General features: G+C 47.3%; 1 protein-coding gene and 1 long non-coding RNA gene across 3 annotated transcripts in view; one reads left to right on the top strand and one right to left on the bottom strand.

The window, feature by feature from the left end:
• The window catches only part of LOC310700709, an 18,397-nt gene extending 10,231 nt beyond the window's left edge, over positions 1-8,166 (top strand). The window contains exon 2 of the long non-coding RNA XR_014522743.1: positions 5,618-8,166. This is a non-coding gene — a long non-coding RNA (uncharacterized lncRNA). The remainder of the gene's footprint in view (positions 1-5,617) is intronic.
• GPD1 (glycerol-3-phosphate dehydrogenase 1) lies at positions 442-19,865 on the bottom strand. Of its 2 annotated transcripts, XM_083490353.1 has the most exons (9): positions 19,385-19,480; positions 16,370-16,407; positions 14,588-14,765; positions 9,424-9,564; positions 7,482-7,620; positions 5,032-5,144; positions 4,212-4,445; positions 1,592-1,698; positions 442-924 (listed from the first exon to the last, which is right to left on the bottom strand). In XM_083490353.1, exons 1-9 carry the CDS (start codon positions 19,463-19,465, stop codon positions 828-830), a joined length of 1,128 nt encoding a protein of 375 aa, XP_083346479.1. In that variant the 5' UTR covers positions 19,466-19,480; the 3' UTR covers positions 442-827. The 2 variants fall into 2 exon arrangements, with proteins under 2 accessions (XP_083346479.1, XP_083346480.1); XM_083490354.1 differs by lacking the exons at positions 16,370-16,407; positions 19,385-19,480 and adding an exon at positions 19,733-19,865.

Raw genomic sequence — 19,865 nt, 5'->3', positions numbered from 1 at the left:
GTTTACCTGTAATCGGAATTTGCTTCCTGTCCCTTCTCCCAATTACTGACTTTCAACAAGCCCTTAAGGCAGGCAAAACCGGTAGGGTTCAAGCCTGAACCCAGAGAAGTCAAAATCAAGTTGGAGAAATGTGACAGAGAAGAGGCAGAAGAAATTACCGTATTTTTTGCTCTATAACACGCACCCGACCATAACACGCACGTAGTTTTTAGAGGAGGAAAACCCGTAGGCATGCCACCCGTAGGCATTCCCTCCATAACACACACAGACATTTCCCCTTACTTTCCAGGAGGAAAAAAGTTAGTGTTATGGTGCAAAAAATACGGTATTTCTCTCTCTGCTCAAGAGAAAAGATAAAAGCCAAAGCTTTGCCTGCTGTGTGTGCCGAGAAGTGGGATGCTCTGGAATCTAAGAAGAGCAAAACAAGAGACTGACTCAACATAGGCAACTTTTGTCCATTTAAGGTGAGATTGGTAAATGGCAGAAACTCCCTGGCAAAAGAGTTGATCCAGTACCTCCATGGTGGTTAGAGCTGTTTTGACAGTGGGACGGACCACCAAGGTGGTGGACTCTCCTGGAAGTTTTTTAACAGAGGTTGGACGGCCATCTGTCTGGGATTATTTAGCTGCGTTTCCTGCATTGCTGGGGTTTGGACTAGACGACTCTTGGTGTCCCTTCCAACTCCACTATTCTATGATTCTTTGATGAGTCCTCCCTTGTTTGCCCCATGCTCTGTGTTGGGTCCCTCTTCTCATGTTGGGATGGCAGTGGGGAAAGAGGAAGTCCTCCCAAACCCCTTTCTTTGTAGGAGCGAGACTGGAAGCCCATCAAAAGTGCTGAGGATGGTTTTGCAGGCACTTGATGAAGTCGGAGACAGGTTTGCCAGTGTAGCAGATCTCGTAGACAGCAGTGAAAAGTGGGAATCTGCAGTGGGGAGAAAAGACGGTAAATGAGATTTAACTCCCACACAGGTGGCAAAGCTTGCTAGGAAAAGGAAAACTAGCAAAAGGGTGAGTTTGAGAAACCTGCTGTGACACTAGGAAGAGCATTGGAGGGACCAGTGATTTGTCTGTAAATAAAATATGGAATTTCATGAGGCCTTAGGGGTGTGTTGTTGCCCTGTACTTCTGGAAGTGCAAATAAATAGGGTAGTGAGCTTCAGGCTGCAGTCCTTCGCACACTTAACTAAAAGCAAGCCCCTCTGAACTCAGTGAGACTTACTTCTGAGTAGAGTTTTATTTGTATACAGCCAGTTTTAATTGATGAGGGTTAAGGGCCACTGCAACAAACTAAAAAGGCTAAAATTAAAGCTGGCACTTCCAGCCACAAATGGTTGCTTTTGTTTATTAAATAGTCAGTTAATTCACATTTTCTTTATTATCTCGAAATAGACCTCCCACACTTAGATTTTGGTAACATGCAAATTTATTGAATTGGTGGATTGAGTAATCAGTTCATCAACCAATCCAAGAATTTGCATACAGCCCTAGAAACAAGCCCATCGCTGATTGTTACACCAATCCAATGGGTGCCAGTGCAGCATTCATATTGATGGCAAGCAAAACAGGAAAAAAGGTCACACGGGACTCACTTGTCGACCAGATTCTTGCTCTTGAGGATGTGGTTCAGCTCTGCTGATGTCTGAGGGCCCTGCAGCTTCTGCCCATTGAGCATCTCCTTCTCTAGTTGCTCGATAGACTGCAAGATGCAAGACAGATCTCCAAGTATGAGTGGCTGCTTGGCACAGCCTTCCTCCCCAAGTTGGGCGAATCCTAGAAGGTTGATCCAGAGAAGGACGTCCTTCTCTGTGCTTCTCTTTGGACATATCTTATGCCACACAGAGTTAAAGAGATTCAGATGCTGGACTCTCTGCCCTGGGGAACCTGCAAACCAGGGATGGGAAAACTATGGTCCTCAAGATGTTACTTGACTCCCATCAGCTCTAGGTATCATGGCCGGTGGTCAGGGATGATGGACGTTGTAGTCCAACCAACAGCTGGAGGGCCACAGGTTTCTCATCTCTCTAAACCAGTTTAGCTAGGCGTGATCATATCTGTAGTAGGGATCTAACAGACTTTTCGGCATCTTTGCCAACTACACATACCATGACTCCTTGGGAGTAGTCACAGGTAAAAGGTAAAGGACCCCTGGACAGTTAAGTCCAGTCAGAGGTGACTGGGGTTGCTGTGCTCATCTCACTTTCAGACCGAGGGAGCCAGTGTTTGACCACAGACAGCTTTCCGGGTCATGTGGCCAGCATGACTAAATCGCTTCTGGCATAATGGAACACTGTGACGGACGCCAGAGTGCACAGAAACACTGTTTACCTTCCTGCCACAGTGGCACCTATTTATCTACTTGCACTGGTGTGCTTTTGAAATGCTAGGTTGGCAGGAGCTGGGACAGAGCAACGGGAGCTCACCCCGTTGCGTGGATTCGAACCACCAACCTTCTGGTCGGCAAGCCCAAGAGGCTCAGTGGTTTAGACCACGGCGCCACCCGCCCCTGGGAGAAGCCATGGCAGCGGCTGAAGTACAAAGCCAGTTTAAATGTTCTAAGAATGTGTAAGATATCCCTGCTGGAGATGAAAACATCATATTTATTTATTATTTTCTGAAATTTATATATTGCTTGATTGTTGTTGTTCTTTAAAAAACAACTCTGATACTGGCCAGGCCAGTATGCCTAGCTGTAGAGAGGTGACAGTATCGAACAAGGCCAGCCTAAACCAAACCTCTCCTCTACACACAATATGCAAGTAGCTTCCTGGCATCCACTTCAAGGAATCCTGCAGCTTGCCTCTTAGATGTTGCTTTACTATGTTCCTAAAATACAGTGGTGCCTCGCAAGACGAAATTAATTCATTCTGTGAGTTTTTTCGTCTTGCGAATTTTTCATCTTGTGAAGCACAGTTTCCCATAGGAATGCGGTTTTAAGAAAAAGGAAACAAACTTGCAAGACGTTTTCATCTTGCGAAGCAAGCCCATTGGGAAATTCGTCTTGCGAAGCAACTCAGAAAACCAAAAACTCTTTCGTCTTGCGAGTTTTTCGTCTTGCGAGGCATTCGTCTTGCGAGGTACCACTGTGCTGTTGCCCCAGGAAAGCATTTGCACCATCAGGCCTGCCCTGGTGTCAAGCTTTGCTAGTCCACCTTTCCTTCCCTGCAGTCACCCTGCAGATCTCGATTGCTGCCGCTTCCCAAATTTTGTGAAATACCCGGTGTTGACACCAAAACAAGCATTGCAACAAAGATTGAAGTCAAATGTCCTTGGCAAGGGATGTGGATATTTTGCGCAAACCCAGCTGTTTTTTTTTCTCTCTCTCTTTAATGCCCAACTCGAATTTGAAGACAAGGATAGGAGTCTTCACTGCACTCTGGCTAGAATTACCCCCTGGAAGCCATTGGCTGGGAACTGTGCGGCTGTTGCTCTCATAGCAGCTGCCTGGAATCAAATAGCTCTTCGGTTACCAAAACCATTTCCCCATGTACCTTTCAATAGGATTGTTTCATTGTACATTTTAATGATGGATGTTTGTATTTTAATGCGTGTGTGATTGGTTTCTCATCATTGCAAACTGATTAGAAGACTATTTTGGCATTAAAGCAATAAATAAACCACCACCATCATCATATGATGAGCCTCAGCAGAGCCAAAGGAATGTGACCTGTTCTACCTGGCAAAGAGAGGTTGTTCACCTCTGTTTGCCAGGCTAGAACAGGTCACATTCCTTTAGCTTTGCTGAAGCTCTTCAGCCTCCCACCTAACAACTGACGTTTGGGAAAGTTGCACCTCACCTGAGCAAGCCCCCAAGCTGCTGCAACTCACACAAGCTAGAGAGGTGCTTGTGGGGAGCACTTTAAGGTGCTTAGCTGAAGCACAGAAGGCTCCCTTCACCTCAACCTGAGCATCCCCTCAACAAGCTTCTGGATCACAAGGAGAAGAGATGCTCTTTGGGCTCCGGAGTGTGTCTTCTGAGGGAGGTGTGTTCTGGCACCTTTTTGTGTCGAAAAAAAGCAGATTGAATATAGAAAAATAATACTGGCCTCCCTTACAGAATTTTGAATTACCGATGTTTGAAGCACTCTAAGCGCTGCATAAAGCGGGATTTTAAAGGTTCTGCGAAATACTGTCTTACTGCACTACAGTAAGAGTTTTCCTTGAGAGATATTTGACAACCTTAAAAAGAGCCCTATGCAAATGCTTACTTACCTTGCCGGTCTTGGCAAAAGCCTCTGCCACTTTTCGGTTACGGCCCCCATAGCAGGTGGTGATGAGGTCGGCGACCCCACAGCTCTCCAGGAACGTGGCAGAACTGACGGAGCCCTTGCAGAATATTTTGGCAAAGTCGATCATCTCCATCAGGCCCAGGCGGATTACCGCTGCCTTGGTGTTGTCTCCAAAGCCCAACCCGTCGCAGAAACCAGCCCCAACAGCCACAATGTTCTAAGGAAGAAGAACATAGGTTGATAACCAAAAAGGCTCTGGCCGGCACTAGGCTTGCAACTATTTAAGGCAGGGAGTCGACAGACCAACCTTTGGTGTTCTAAGCAGGGCTACAAATGATGGCTCCCATGGAAGGATGGCAGCAGAGATGGGTTCTATAGAAACCACCTCTCTCCAGCAAGCATATAATGTAAAGCGCATTTCATTGGAGAAGCTCCCATCAAGTCCCCCCACCTGCCTCCCTGGTGAGGCAGCATGGCTTCCCAAACAGTCATAACTTTGCATCTAGAGTTGTACAGACTCTGTGTGCACGTACGTATGTACTTGGGAGGTCAACAGAAGCTTTAGGCCAGGTGTGGGGAATCTGAGGCCCTCAAGATGTTGCTGGACTACAGATCCCATGATACCTGACAGTTGGCCATGATGGCTGGGGCTCATGGAAGTTGGGAACCCAACAACATCTGGAAGGCCACAGGTCTCCCATTCTTCTGTGCGATGCCATCGTGCCAACAGAGACCTCCCTTGGCAGCAAGCCACACCCCATGCGGAAGTTGCCAAACCGCTGGTAGCCTGGTTATTCCCACACCTTGAGGGCACCGCAGATTTCTACGGTGTCCGATTCTTGCACCACACTGATTCGGAAACACGGCGTCTGCATCAGCTCCTTCAGGATCTGTCCGTGCTCTAGGTTCTTGCAGCCTGCAAAGAGGTAAGACATGGGCATAAGTAGACACTGCCTTGCTTCTTGCCTCTCTGAAGCCCAAGGGAGGAATTGGACATCTCACTCTTCTGATGCTTCCATCAGTGGAAGCATTTCTGATTGCCAGAGGGAATGATGCCTCCACTCTCCCCATCTGCATGGCAACCAATGGATCCCTCATTTTTCCCTCCCCCAGGGTTATCAAAATTAGAAGTATAATTATCAGGTTCAAGTATAAGGATGGGGGGGGGCTCCAAAAGAAGGGTTCCATGCTTTATAATGCTGCAGTGGTTCAACAGAAGGGGCATTTGTAACCGTAATTAACAAATAATATGACAAATCTTGGAAACTCTGGCCGGGGAGGGGGCTGCACTGAAGGTGTCTGGAGGTGACTAGAGCTTGTTCCAGTTGCTCTCTGAAGAACCTAGAACTTATTAACAAATCAGATACTCTTCTTTCCTCTTCTCTGCAGGGAGAGACTGTAGCTCAGCAGAAGACCACATGTTTTGCATAGCATTCAGTCCTTGCCACCTCCAGTTAAAATTGATCAGGTTAACAGGTGATCGCTGAAGAATTGATGCTTTTGAATTGTGGTGCTGGAGGAGACTCTTGAGAGTCCCATGGACTGCAAGAAGATCAAACCTATCCATTCTTAAGGAAATCAGCCCTGAGTGCTCACTGGAAGGACAGATCCTGAAGCTGAGGCTCCAATACTTTGGCCACCTCATGAGAAGAGAAGACTCCCTGGAAAAGACCCTGATGTTGGGAAAGATGGAGGGCACAAGGAGAAGGGGACAACAGAGGACGAGATGGTTGGATAGTGTTCTCGAAGCTACTAACATGAGTTTGACCAAACTGTGGGAGGCAGTGGAAGACAGAAGTGCCTGGCGTGCTCTGGTCCATGGGGTCACGAAGAGTCAGACACGACTAAACGACTAAACAATAACAACAACAGGTGACAGGAAAGATCCATCTTTGCTCGAGACCCCTGGACAGCCCCTGCCAACGGGGAGTAGACAATACTGGGCTAGAGGGGCAAATACTCTATCCTGGAGCTTTGTATGTTCCTTTATGTAGTATAATAAAGCGCCCAAGACCAATTTTTCCTGTTGCTGTATCTCCACATCCTCTCTGCCCTTTAATGCCCTGTGGAATGTCCTTCTGAAAATTGGCTGCCCATGGAAGCCAATCTTACTCGGCTATGAGTGATCGCCAAAGAGGAAGAAGAATCATCCTCTTTGTGCTGCTCCCCCTACTGGATCCAACCAAGAGTGACAGGGCAGTGGGCCATTACAGTTACCCCTAGCGATGGCCAAGAGCAGCTCTGCACTTTTACACGGTTGCACTTGCTAAGCTTCTTCCGTGTTTCCCTGCCGCTGTTGTGTGAAGCCAATACAACCAATGTGCTTCCTTCAACATCCACATTCATGTGTTGGATCCACAGCTCAAGAAGGCTTAACCCCTTCAGGTGTTTCAAGGACACCCTTTGCTCTGGATATGTAGTTAACTTGCTTAATTCCTTAAGTGATGTGGTGTATTTTAACCTAATCAGTGTGATATATTTAAGCAAACTAAATCAAAGCTCTTTACAACTTTTAAAAAAACCACCACCACCACCCTTCAACGGGTGAATAATGTAAGTCAAAAAACAGAACAATCTAGCGAATAAAACAATCTCACAGCTGGGAGGCTCATATAAAACGACAACGTTTTCAGACCCTTCCGAAACCCCTGCAGTGTTGTTAAGATGACACAGATCTGACATACAGCAAGGGAGAGACGCCAGGGCTCTCTGTGTTCCCTTCCAAGTCCTTTCCACTTGCTGTGGGTCATACCTGGATCCCCATGGGCCACTGCAGGCGAGGGAGAAAGCTGAATGGCAGCAAGAGTAGAGAGCAATTCGGGCAGAGGAGACACACCGGTTTCCTCACATGCTGTAGTGGGTTTAAAATGATGTCCCTTGTGTCCAAGGTGAGATGTAGCAAAATCATACCATCTATGCCAGAGATGGGGAACTTGTGGCCCTCCAAATGTTGCTGAGCTCCCAACTCCCACCAGGCTCAGCTGTCATGGCCGATGGCCAGGGGGTGATGGGAGTTGTCATCTCCAGCGTCTGAAGTGCTCACACGTTCCCTATTCCTTGTCTATATTTGATAAACCAAAGCCTGTAATGTACTATTGTGGAGCTGCTCTTGGACACAAGCTTCAGTAGGCCCAAGACATCTAGTGGAGGCACTGGTAAGGTAAGGAGGGACAGAAGACCTTGACATGAGCAGCCCACTTGGAGAGATTCTCACCGCCCAGCTAGCCATAGGAATAAAATCAAACTCATTTACCAATGGTGGTCTCGCAGAACTTCTCGTCGGCCACCTCGTTGGCGATGTTGGCCCCCATAAGCACACTCATTTCGATGCCAAGCTGCTCGCGGATGATGTCCGATATCAGCTTCAGACCATCAGGTCCTTCATCCACACCCTGGGATTCAACAGAACATGACGCGGTCAGTGGGGTAGCTCTTTGCTGAGATCCCTCAAGTAGCCCGTAGTTCTTCTGAGAGCATCCTTATCCCCCAAAGAGATGCAACAGCATACAGTAGATGTTGTGACTAGCGGTGGCTGCTCCCAGACTTTGGAACACCCTTCCTAGAGAAAATGGACTGGCTCCCTCCTTGCTGTTGGACTTTCTTGTTCACAGGCTTTGGGGAACTGACTAGTTTTAAGGAAAAGGCTGGTAGAGCCAGTGTGGTGGTGTGGTTAAGAGCAGTGGACTCGTAATCTGGTGAACCGGGTTTGATTCCCCGCTCCTCCACATACAGCTGCTGGGTGACCTTGGGCTAGTCACACTTCTTTGAAGTCTCTCAGCCCCACTCACCTCACAGAGTGTTTTTTGTGGGGGAGGAAGGAAAAGGAGATTGTTAGCCGCTTTGAGACTCCTTAGGGTAGTGATAAAGCGGAATATCAAATCCAAACTCTTGGTGCTGTGATGTTTTTATTGTAATTAAAATCATATATATTTTGTGTATATGTGTGTGTTTAAGGTAAAGGTACCCCTGCCCATACGGGTCAGTCGTGTCCGACTCTGGGGTTGCGTGCTCATCTCGCTTAAGAGGCCAGGAGCTGGCGCCGTCCGAGGACACTTCCGGGTCACGTGGCCAGCGTGACGAAGCTGCAGCTGGCGAGCCAGCACCAGCGCAGCACACGGAAACGCCGTTTACCTTCCCGCTATAAAGCAGTACCTATTTATCTACTTGCACTTAGGAGTGCTTTCGAACTGCTAGGTAGGCAGGAGCTGGGACCGATAGACGGGAGCTCACCCTGCCGCGGGGATTCGAACCGCCGGCCATACGATCGGCAAGTCCTAGGCACTGAGGTTTTACCCACAGCGCCACCCGCGCCCCAATGTGTGTGTTTAATTGCTTTCTAACGATAGGTTTTTTTCCTAAGTTTTTGGCTGTTTCTATTTTATCTATCCCCTTCATGGATCACTGCCTTGTCGTGGCGAAGGGGCTTGAATAACTCAGAGAAGCTATGAGCTATGCTGTGCCGGGCCACCCAAGACGGGCAGTTCATAGCCAAGAGTTTAGACTAAATGTGATCCACCTGGAGAACAAACTGGCAAACCACTCCAGTATTTTGTCAAGAAAACTCCCTGGATATAAAAAATGAGCTGCTTTGAGAAGTGAGAGTTTCCAAGGCATGCTCTGGTTCATGGGGTCATGGAGAGACAAACACAACTAAACAACAAATTTTATCTATATAAGCTGCCTTGCGTCCCAGTCTGGGGAAAAGACAGCATACAATATGCCTACAACTGCTACAGTAATTTTGGGTGTTGGGAGCAGCAAAATTGGCTCACGGGCTGCTGATCCTCCTTTCCATATGTGAGTATTAATAAGTCCTCAACCCAAGTACTTGGTATTTGCCTGAAGCTTTGAAGATACCACAAGAGTCAAAGAATACTTCCAGGAGCCTCAACAGGGAAGACTAAGCTTGCTGCAATGCTATAATCCATTATATGCTCTCTCAATAAATCACAGTCATTGATTAAGCATAGGGAATTGTGTCCCATGTGGGTGTTCCCTACTCTCCCACAGGCTTTTCTTGAGCCCGTTCTGTGTGTGTTTCTCTTCCTCACACAACACATGCACCCAATTGCCTCTCAGCTCATCTAAGCAAACTCATGGAACCTGCCCCAGTTAGTTCCTAGGATGGTTGCATCTTCCGCCAGCCCCACCTTGCAGCTGCTCGGAGCAGCCCAACCCTTAGTTCCAACTCACACCTTGATGAGCGAGACCCCAATCGCGTCCTTCTTGATATGGCCTTTCAGTTGGTCACAGAGCTTCCCAATAAATTGATGCGGCACTACAAAGATAAGGATGTCTGCATCAGCTGAAGCCTTCACCACATCTGGCACTGCCACCTGCAGCAGTTGGGGGCGGGTTGGAGAAAACAAAGACATCAACAGCAAGTCTAGGCAGCTCAAGGGAGCAGGATGAGTGAGAGCAAGGAAGGGTGATGGTGGTGGAAGAAAGGTTTGCAGCTCTTATAAGACACACATGCTCAACAAACCCTAGGAAATTCTGCACTAGGGTAACCAAATGCCTTTGAAGAAAGCTGAATGTTTGCATAAATTACTTTCCCAAAAAACCCAGAGTCCTCTCTCTCTATATATATATTAAAATTTTCTGTTTTACAATCTAAAATACTCATTTTACATCCTTAAGATATCAGTGACTTCTCTTTCCATGGTTCCATATCATAAATCCCTGCATAGTTTACAAAAACTATACCATTAAGTATTCCATTATTGCCTCAACTTATTCACACTGTTGATTTTATCTTAATGCTGCCAGCGTTTTCAGTGGACACAATTATTTTCCATACATTCAACAAACGTTTTCCAATCTTCTCTAAATGTTCTTCTTGTTCTCTTATTGTATATGTTAAGTATGCAAGTTGTGCATATTCTGTCAACTTAAATTACCAATCTTCTTTGGTTGGGACCTTCTTTGGCTGAGAAACCAGAGTCCTTTCTGTTGAGGATAATTCAGACTGAAATCCTCAGGTGTCAGGAAATGTTATTTATGTATGCAACAACTGTGGCCCGTGTTTTGTTAGCCCCAAAATGAAAAACGAGCAAAGAAGATTGGCAACTGCTGGGGCTGGTGGGAGATGAAGTTCAGCAACATCTGGAGCACCTAAAGGTCCTCACACCTGATTTAAGCAGAGGTGTGTGTGTGTGTGTGTGTGTGTGTGTGCGCGCGCGCACTAAAGGACCCCTGGATAGTTAAGTTCAGTCAAAGGCGACGGGTTGCGGCACTCATCTAGCTTTTCAAGCTGAGGGAGCCGGTGTTTGTCCACAGACAGCTTTCTGGGTTATGTGGCCAGCATGACTAAACCGCTTCTGGCACAACGGGACTGCGTGACAAAAGCCAGAGCACACAGAAACGCCTTTTACCTTCCCTCTGCAGCGGTACCTATTTATCTATTTGCACTGGTGTGCTTTCGAACTGCTAGGTTGGCAGGAGATGGGACAGAGCAACGGGAGCTCACCCCGTCGCGGGGATTCGAATTGCCGCCCTTCTGATCGGCAAGCCCAAGAGGCTCAGTGGTTTAGACCACAGCGCCACCAGCTAAGTATTGGAGAGGGAGGGGGGCATGGGGAAGATATTATTAAAAAACAACATAAAAGGCATTTGAACCCTGTGCTCAATGAACAAGACTTGCCTAGTGTAACATCTAATCTCTCTGCCATCTCCCAGCATGTGTTTTTATTGAGTGGGCTTTTTGACACTCTGTTAGCACTGGGAAATGTTAGCAGGCAGAGAGAAGGTTATTTATTACTTTTGTTGCCAAGGCAACTTGTTCCTTGATCTTCATTCTCCTGGAAGAGGCGCAAGCCAACCCTGCTGTGCTCCTCTGGGTCTGACAGGAGGAAGGAGGCCCAAGGAAATCTGCTAAATGGGCCTTGAAGACCCTTCCAGGCTTGACACAAATAATCCATTGTCAGTTGATAGTAATCTGTATACCATAGCTCACCCAAAAAGGTTATACGATTTGCTTTTACAGCAAAATTAAAATCAAAGGTCACAAAAATAGCAGGAGGATACACACACAAAATAAAACCATATAAACAACAAAACAGAGGCTAAAATAAAGTGGTATGAACTAAAGCAGTGGTAGCTGGTCAACAGAACTTAATCAGTGGTTAGCAAAGGCAATCAGAAATAAAAAACTCATGCAGAAAAACGGCAGCAGAGAGGAGTCTGTGTAGATCTCTCAGATCTACTTTGGAGCCACGACTGAAAAGGCCCTGCACATGAGATGGTTTTGGAGCAGCAGGATTCCATCAGAAGATCTAACTTGTCTGGGGGGTGAGATATATGGGAGAAGCAACTCCCTGAGATGTACCTTTATTGGCCACCTTGTTTGTTTGCTAAGAACTTCTCCAGAAGCTATTGCATACCTATAGATGCATTTCCCTGAAACAGCACATTTGGAATCAACGAATACACACATCAGTCCCACAGTCAGAATCGGGAACTATTTGTTCTTTGAATTACATGCAGAGTACGGCAGTGGGTTTGACTTCCTAAAAGCAACGCCATTTTCCTCCTACCACTGGCTAGGGTTTGGCAGGTTTAACTATGTCCTTACGGGGTCTTCGCTGCGGGATCACATTCATCCGGTGCTATACCAGCTGCACTGGCTCCCGGTGGAGTACAGGATCAGGTTTAAGGTGCTGGTTTTAACCTTTAAAGCCCTACACGGCCTGGGACCCTCGTACCTACGGGACCGCCTCTCCTGGTATGTCCCACAGAGGAGCTTACGGTCTTCAAATAAAAATATCTTGAAGGTCCCAGGCCACAGAGAGGTTAGGCTGGCCTCAACTAGAGCCAGGGCTTTTTCGGCTGCGGCTCCAACCTGGTGGAACGCTCTGTCACAAGAGACTAGGGCCCTGCAGGACTTGACATCTTTCCGCAGGGCCTGCAAGACAGAGCTGTTCCACCAGGCCTTTGGTTAGGGCACAGCCTGACTCCCTCCTTTGGCAATCTTTACAATACTTTAGTTTATGGTTGCCATAAATTTTGATTTTAATTAATTCTTATGATGTTTTTATAATGTTGCACTATTTTAGTGTTGTTAGCCGCCCTGAGCCCGGCTTCGGCTGGGGATGGCGGGATATAAATAAAATTTATTATTATTATTATTATTATTATTATTATTATTATTATTATGTTAAGCACACAACACATATGCTAAAGTATCCCAGTAGAAAGCTGATGAAACAGGAATGGAGTCTCATTCAATTGGAAACTTGGCTTTGGCTAGCACCGGGAGACCAAAAGGGAAAATTGGAGATAGCTCAAAACACACAGGTCCTTCCCAAACAGTGACCAGTCACACTGCTGACTGTAGATTTCATGTTTGAATGCTTAAGTAAAGGTAAAGGGACCCCTGACCATTAGGTCCAGTCGTGGACGACTCTGGGGTTGCAGCGCTCATCTCGCTCTATAGGCCGAGGGAGCCGGCGTACAGCTTCTGGGTCATGTGGCCAGCATGGCTAAGCCGCTTCTGGAGAACCAGAGCAGCGCACGGAAACGCCGTTTACCTTCCCGCTGAAGCAGTACCTATTTATCTACTTGCACTTGACGTGCTTTTGAACTGCTAGGTCGGCAGGAGCCGGGACCGAGCAACGGGAGCTCAGCCCGTTGCGGGGATTCGAACCGCCGACCTTCTGATCGGCAAGTCCTAGGCTCTGTGGTTTAACCCACAGTGCCACCCGCGTTCCTATAGTTTGAATTACTCCTGCTCAAAGCTCCCCTCCAATAGGAAGAAGCCTAATCTGCATCTTGTTCATCCTCGAGAGAGAGGTTAAAAACTGGCCAGCCTATTAGCAGACAAACTGCTTCTCCATCCGGTACTTCAGAAAGTTGCCCCCTTTAAAACCAACTGGCCATTGTTATTTCTGGGCCACATTTGATATGTGATTCTTCCTCCCCATGTCCCCCTATAACCTTTCAATGTGTATCCTGCACTGTTAATTTTCAGGTGATGAAGTTGGTGCAAGTTTTCAAGAAGTCAGAAAGCATGAAATGCTCCAACAAAAGAGTCCTTTGTTCAGAGTTATGTGGGAGGGAATAAGTGAGATTCTCAACATTCAGCGTGTTCCAGCCAAATCTTAAGCGCGTCTCAAGTCCTCACAAATTCTAAAAGAGGATATATTTGAACACTTGCTTTCCTCTCCTCTTGAAACCGACGGGAGTTAGTTTAGCTTAAGTCCACTCCACTCCCCCAACAAGAGACCAACTTCAGCTATTGGCCATCCCATAATTTATCTTGGCCTAGTCTAGATACATGTACTGCAACAGATTGACAAATACTTCCCATTGTCACAGTCAGGGACATACATTGTTAGGTACACGTTTCTTGGCACAAGTCTATGGCATATATTTATGTGCATATGCTAATTTGTATGCGTAAATGCAAATTCAGGACAAATATCAAGAGGGAGTTCTTTTTTGCTGCCGGGGCTTCCTCTGAGCTACAGATGCACGCACACCTTACATTTAAAGTGCATTGCTTTAATTACTCAAAGAATCCTGTCATTTGTTAAGGTTTCTGAGAAGTGTAGCTATGTGAGGGGGGAAACTACAGTTCCCAGAAATCTTAGGCGCACACATGCTTGAAATTTTGGGTTTGAACACAACTCAAGGCAAATACGGAGGTGCCATTAAAGGATGGGGAAATGTGCTTTGTTCGGTTTCTTACATTTCTGGATCTCCATGGTTGATGCTTCTTGGATTTTCTGCAACAGGCACCCAAGTACGTTTCTGAGCACAATTCAAAGTGTTTAAAATTTAAAGCCCTAAACGGCCTTGGTCCAGTATACCTGAAGGAGCGTCTCCACCCCCATCAGCCAGCCCGGACACTGAGGTCCAGCACTGAGGGCCTTCTGGCGGTTCCCTCACTGCGAGAAGTGAAGTTACAGGGAACCAGGCAGAGGGCCTTCTTGGCAGTGACGCCTGCCCTGTGGAACGCCCTTCCAGCAGTTGTCAAGGAAATAAACAACTATTTTACTTTTTAAAAAGTAAAATAGTTGTTTATTGCCTTGACATCTGCTGGGAGGGTGTCTTTTAAAACTGAAGGCGACCCTGTTTAGGGAAGTTTTTAATGTCTGATGCTGTATTGTTTTTAATATTTGGTTGGAAGCTGCCCAGAGTGGCTGGGGAAACCCAGCCAGATGGGCAGGGTATAAATAATAAATTGTATTATTGTTATTGTTATTACCTTGAGGCTGTTTTTGATCCTTTGAAAGGCTGTAAGCTGACTTGCAAGCACAGAGAGGCAAGTGACACATTGGCCCCAGCCTGGAATACAGCTGCCATGCTGCCCACACATTGCTTCCCTTCTCTCCCCGCCCCCCCGGCTTCTGAACTCACCACATTGGGGGGAAGCTTGTGGCCTGGCAAGTACTTGACGTTCTCGTGCTGCGTGTTGATGATCTCCGTGAGTTTCTTGCCACCAATTTCCTCCTCAAACACCCACATGTTGACTGTGGTGTCAAACTTGTCCAGTTTGGCTGCATTGCTGCCCACAATCTTGGCAATAGCCGAACCCCTGCAGGGGGAGGAGAGAGAGAGAGAGAGAGAGAGAGAGAGAGAGAGAGAGTATGCAAGGCTGAGAAAGAGTGCAACCATCAGCAGTTGAAAGTCCTATCTCTGTACCAGGTTATTTCATTTGTACACTGCCCAAAGGCTCCCAAAGCAGCAAAGAGCATATAAATACAAAAGAATGATCTGACAAATACGGTACATCCAACAGCATGAATCAACAAAATCACCCACCAAACACACTTGAGTATGAATTCATGAACTGCATTCATGCTCTCGCCACAGCTCCCCAATTTTCCACTGCGCACTTGGATTCTGTATTAGCACACATTCCCCCTTCCAGCATCTCACCCAGGAGCAAGCCTACAACTGATCACCCAGTGAGTGTCTTCACCCTCATCACAACCCTATTATTATTATTATTATTATTATTATTATTATTATTATTATTATTATTTATACCCCACCCATCTGTCTGGGTTTCCTCAGCCACTCTGGACAGCTCTCAACAGAATATTAAAAACACGATAAAACATCAAACACGAGACAGGGCTGCCTTCAGGTGTCTTCTAAAAGTCAGAGACAGTGGTGCCTTGGTTCTCAAACTTAGTCCATTCCAGGAGTTGGTTCGGCTCCCAAAACCTTTCAAAAGCCAAGTTGTGGATTCTCCTTGGCTGCAGGAGCTTCCTGCAGTCAAGTGGAAGCTGCGCCAGACATTCGGTTTCCGAAAAACATTTGCAAACCGGAATACTTACTTCCGGGTTTGCGGTGTTCAGGAGCCAAAACGTACGAGTACCAGGGCGTTCAAGAAACAAGATACGACTGTAGTTCTTTATTTCTTGACATCTGATGGGAGGGCGTTCCACAGGGCGGGAACCCAAATGGTGTGGCCCAAATGGATAATGTCCTGGGTCAACCCCACTGCAGCTGACCCATCAGTAGCAACCCACCGCCAAGTGCGACCATCAGTGTTATGTACTGAGTTGAATCGGATCCAAAAGGCAGCAGTCTGATTGGTCCTAGAACAATAGGATTCAGAATACAGCAGTCTGATTGGTCCTAGAACAATAGGGTCCAGACTGCAGCAGTCTGATTGGTCCTAGAACAATAGGGTCCAGAATGCAGCAGTCTGATTGGTCCTAGAACAATAGGGTCCAGAATGCAGCAGTCTGATTGGTCCACAGGATCCACCCAATCCAGCTCCAGGTGGAAGTGAATCCGCAACCTGATTGGCCTACAGGTGAATCCCAGAATTAGCCAATCACGTGGGGCCCATTGTGTAAATAATGTATATAAAGCAGACATTCTGCGGGAACTTCCATTCCTCCTCACCACTATGAGCTGAATAAAGAGCATGAAATCCACTCTCGACTCCGAGTATATTTCAATCAGCTAAAGAGGCTTTGTCTGCAAACCAGTTCCTTATGGCTTCTCTAACATGGCACTGCCAGGCTATAGGAAAGGCCCTGATACAGCCACCAACTGGCTCACGCACCTCAGTCATTGTTGTTCATGAAACTTTGTGCCCCTCCAAATCTTCCATAACGTTTCCAACCCTGGCCCCCAAAGGACAACACACAAAAGACAACTTTGCAATGCTCAAGTCATTACGTTTGCAACGGAGGGTTGTAACGCACGCATTCGGCAGGCTGCTGTTCACCCAGTTGCAGAAAGAAAAAAATACTTGGGGATGCCAAGGTTAGTATCCACCTTCCAACTTGCAGACGTCCTACTACTGTTAGCGGCCTCCTCTCACAAGCCAATGGCAGCCTCCAAGTTAATAGAATCCCCTTGGAAACCAGCTACCAAAGTGGCAAAGTTCATGGGGAGGGGAGGGTTGGGCTCAAGTTCCCAGCCGGCTTGATAGTTCGGATCACAGAGTGTGCTGTGGTGCTGTGGCTTTAAAGGTAAAGGGACCCCTGACCATTAGGTCCAGTCGTGATCGACTCTGGGGTTGTGGCGCTCATCTCGCTTTATTGGCCGAGGGAGCCGGTGTACAGCTTCCAGGTCATGTGGCAGCATGACTAAGCCGCTTCTGGCGAACCAGAGCAGCACACGGAAACGCCGTTTACCTTCCCGCCGGAGTGGTACCTATTTATCTACTTGCACTTTGAGGTGCTTTCGAACTCCTAGGTTGGCAGGAGCAGGGACCGAGCAACGGGAGCTCACCCCGTCGTGGGGATTCGAACCGCCGACCTTCTGATCGGCAAGTCCTAGGCTCTGTGGTTTAACCCACAGCGCCACCCGCGTCCCAATAATCCCCCTTATTATTCTGTTTAAATTCTAGCTAGGCACCATGATGGGATGGGATCAGAATACGGTGGTACCTCGGGTTACATATGCTTCAGGTACAGACTCCGCTAACCCAGAAATAGTGCTTGAGGTTAAGAACTTTGCTTCAGGATAAGAACAGAAATCGTGCTCTGGCGGCACGGCAGCAGCAGGAGGCCCCATTAGCTAAAGTGGTGCTTCAGGTTGAGAACAGTTTCAGGTTAAGAACGGAGCTCCGGATCAAATTAAGTACTTAACCTGAGGTACCACTGTATATGGATTATGGGGGGGGGGGGGAATTGTGAAGAAATAGAAATGGAAGCAGTGCATAATTGGGACTATGGATTTAGTGACGCCCACCAAATTGGAAGCTTTTAAAAAAAGATCAAAAGCCATAACGGCTGTGATGTGACGCTGAATGGCGGTTGCTGGGGAACGAAAGTGGGGTGAGGTCTCTTGGCTCCCCTGTATATGTTTGGCTGCAGTACGAAACACAAAGCTGGACTGGACAGGCCTTTGGTATGATCCAGCATCACTCTTTTTATGCATTTGCTTTCCAAAGTATTGAGATAGCAGAACCCCATAAAGTCGAATCCCCTAAATTGATTTTTTATTTTATTGTTATTTACGCTTTATACCGTATTTTATGCTGGGTTTTTTTTTGTAGCATCAATTAAGTGTTTTAAATTTGTCGTGAATGCAATAACTCTTTACTGCTCAAACACACCAGTTTCTGGTATATTGCCTAATGACTAATAGGCATGGATAGCTCTCCCATGGATTTCTCTAATCCCCCTTTGAGCTTCTGGCTATCACCACACCCTCTTGCAGCAACTTAGGTGTGTGTTATGTGAACTAGTACTTTCCTGAATCTATGTGCATTACACGCTTAAAGGCCTCTTTAGAGAAACTTGGTTCCTCCCCCTCTTTCCAAGGAGGTGTGCAATTCTTCAGTGTACTATCACACCGTTCATGTAATGTAGCCGTTTATATATCTAAAGACGCCAGTCAGCTAAATTATAATAGTAAGAAACCAAGAGTCTAGACCAACCTTCGCCAACCAAGGACCATTCAGATGTTTTGGACTACAAATCCCATCAGCCATAGCCATCAAGCTGTGGATGATGGGATTTGTAGTCCAAAACCTAGGAAGAACGCTGTGTTGGCGAAGTCTGGCCTACAAACATGCATCTCCAAATGCGCAAACAGGTACAAATCTCTCACATTAGCATTATAGGCTTTCACTTGTGCTTAGGAGAGAGAAGAAGTTAAACAAGATTGCTTATTATAACTAGAACTTGTACATATGCAAACATAGGTGCCCATGGAGAGACTTGCTCTTGGCTTATAGAGTTCCAACTCTTGAAGCTGGAAGCTTTCCCACCTTGCTCCTGATGTGTCGAGGAAATGCACTGAGGTCACTGCGTCGTAACCCTCCAGCACATGTCCAAATATGCACTCTGCATATGCTCCAAAAGATACATGCAAGTATTCCTATGTTGCACAGTCAAGCTTTAGCATTGAAAGCCAGTTCCGGGACTAGTCTCTGACATATCCTGGAGGGTAATAATAATAATAATAATAATAATAATAATAATAATAATAGCAGCTGCAGGACAAGCAGAGCCAGGAAGGCATTGCCTCGCAGCGCACAGAGCTTCTTTTCGAGAGAGTGATACTAACAAGAGGCTCCAGAAATAGACTCAAGTGAGGGGCGCTCTCTCCTCGAGCACTAGGGGGCTCCTTCCCTCTCCCTCTGCACCCCTGGCAAGCAAAACACGAAATGGCAGAAAGTCTCACCAGAGGGAATGCGAATCTGGCTGGCACCTGTTCCTACCCCAGCCATTTATTAACCCGAAGGTTAAGGGCGCGACGAACTTAGGATAGCTCAGACGGCACAGCAGAAGACTCTTCATCTCAGTGAGCCCCACTTTGGGGGTGCCAACTTGAATAAAATATTGGGGTGGGGGGGACCAGGTAAGCCCCAACCCACATAATTGATCGCATAAGACGGCACACTATTTGAATGGCAATGCTTATCAACTGGGGGGGGGGGGGGTTGCGCGTCCCCTCAAATATTTTATTGCGGGGCCTGAAGGGACTTCGGCCCCCAGGTGTTGGCTCCTATGGTTCAAATTGCTGAGGGATCGAGGGCAGCGCTCGCTTTAAGCGACTTGTTTTTAAAAAAACTATTATTATTATTATTATTATTAATAATAATAATTTATTGTATATACCCCACCCATCTGGCTGAGTTTCCCCAGCCACTCTGGGCGGCTTCCAATCAAGTGTTAAAAACAACACAACCTTAAATATTAAAAGCTTCCCTAAACAGGGCAAAGCAATAGCCCCCACCCCTCTCACTACCACCTTCAGTCCTGGCCGGCACTGGACGGGGCGGCGGGGGTGGGGGCAGAAGTCGAGAGCCCCACACATCACAATGAGCAACAGGAGTCAGCTTTCAGCCCCGTCCCCCGAAAAAAAGCAAAGAAACGACCCCGCTCGGCTGGGCTGGCATGCAAGAGGGTCGAGCGAAGACGCGCTGCCGTCGTGCAAAGGAGGCTCGGCGCTTGCGAGCCGCGAGTGTCCTAACTTGAGTGTCCTAACCTGAGCCGCGAGTGTCCTAACTTGCAGCGCCTCCCCCGCAGCTGTAGCAGCGCTGCCTCCCCCCCCCCCCCACGCGCCCCCCCTCCGCCCACGCACCAGTTGCCGGAGCCCACGATGCAAACTTTCTTGCCTCCCATCGCGGCGGACTGTCAGCAGGCTGCGCGATCGCTGGCTCGCTCCCACTCGCTGCCGCCCCGTCGGAGAGGCATTATAAACTCCGCCGCGCGGC

This window comes from Podarcis liolepis, assembly GCF_965112155.1.
Source record: "Podarcis liolepis genome assembly, chromosome: 2".
Taxonomy (NCBI): Eukaryota; Metazoa; Chordata; class Lepidosauria; order Squamata; family Lacertidae; genus Podarcis; species Podarcis liolepis.
Note: the sequence above shows the minus strand (reverse complement) of the source record. Positions and strands in the feature narration are given on the sequence as shown.

Bases quoted from the DNA above. Each gene is read 5' to 3' on its own strand.
- GPD1 (XM_083490353.1), bottom strand. From the start codon at position 19,465: ATGTGTGGGGCTCTCGACTTCTGCCCCCACCCCCGCCGCCCCGTCCAG. The intron at 16,408-19,384 runs GTGGGGGCTATT...GGTGAACAGCAG, and splicing joins TGAAGGTGGTAGTGAGAGGG to CCTGCCGAATGCGTGCGTTA. The intron at 14,766-16,369 runs GTAATGACTTGA...CTCCCCCTGCAG, and splicing joins TACAACCCTCCGTTGCAAAC to GGGTTCGGCTATTGCCAAGA.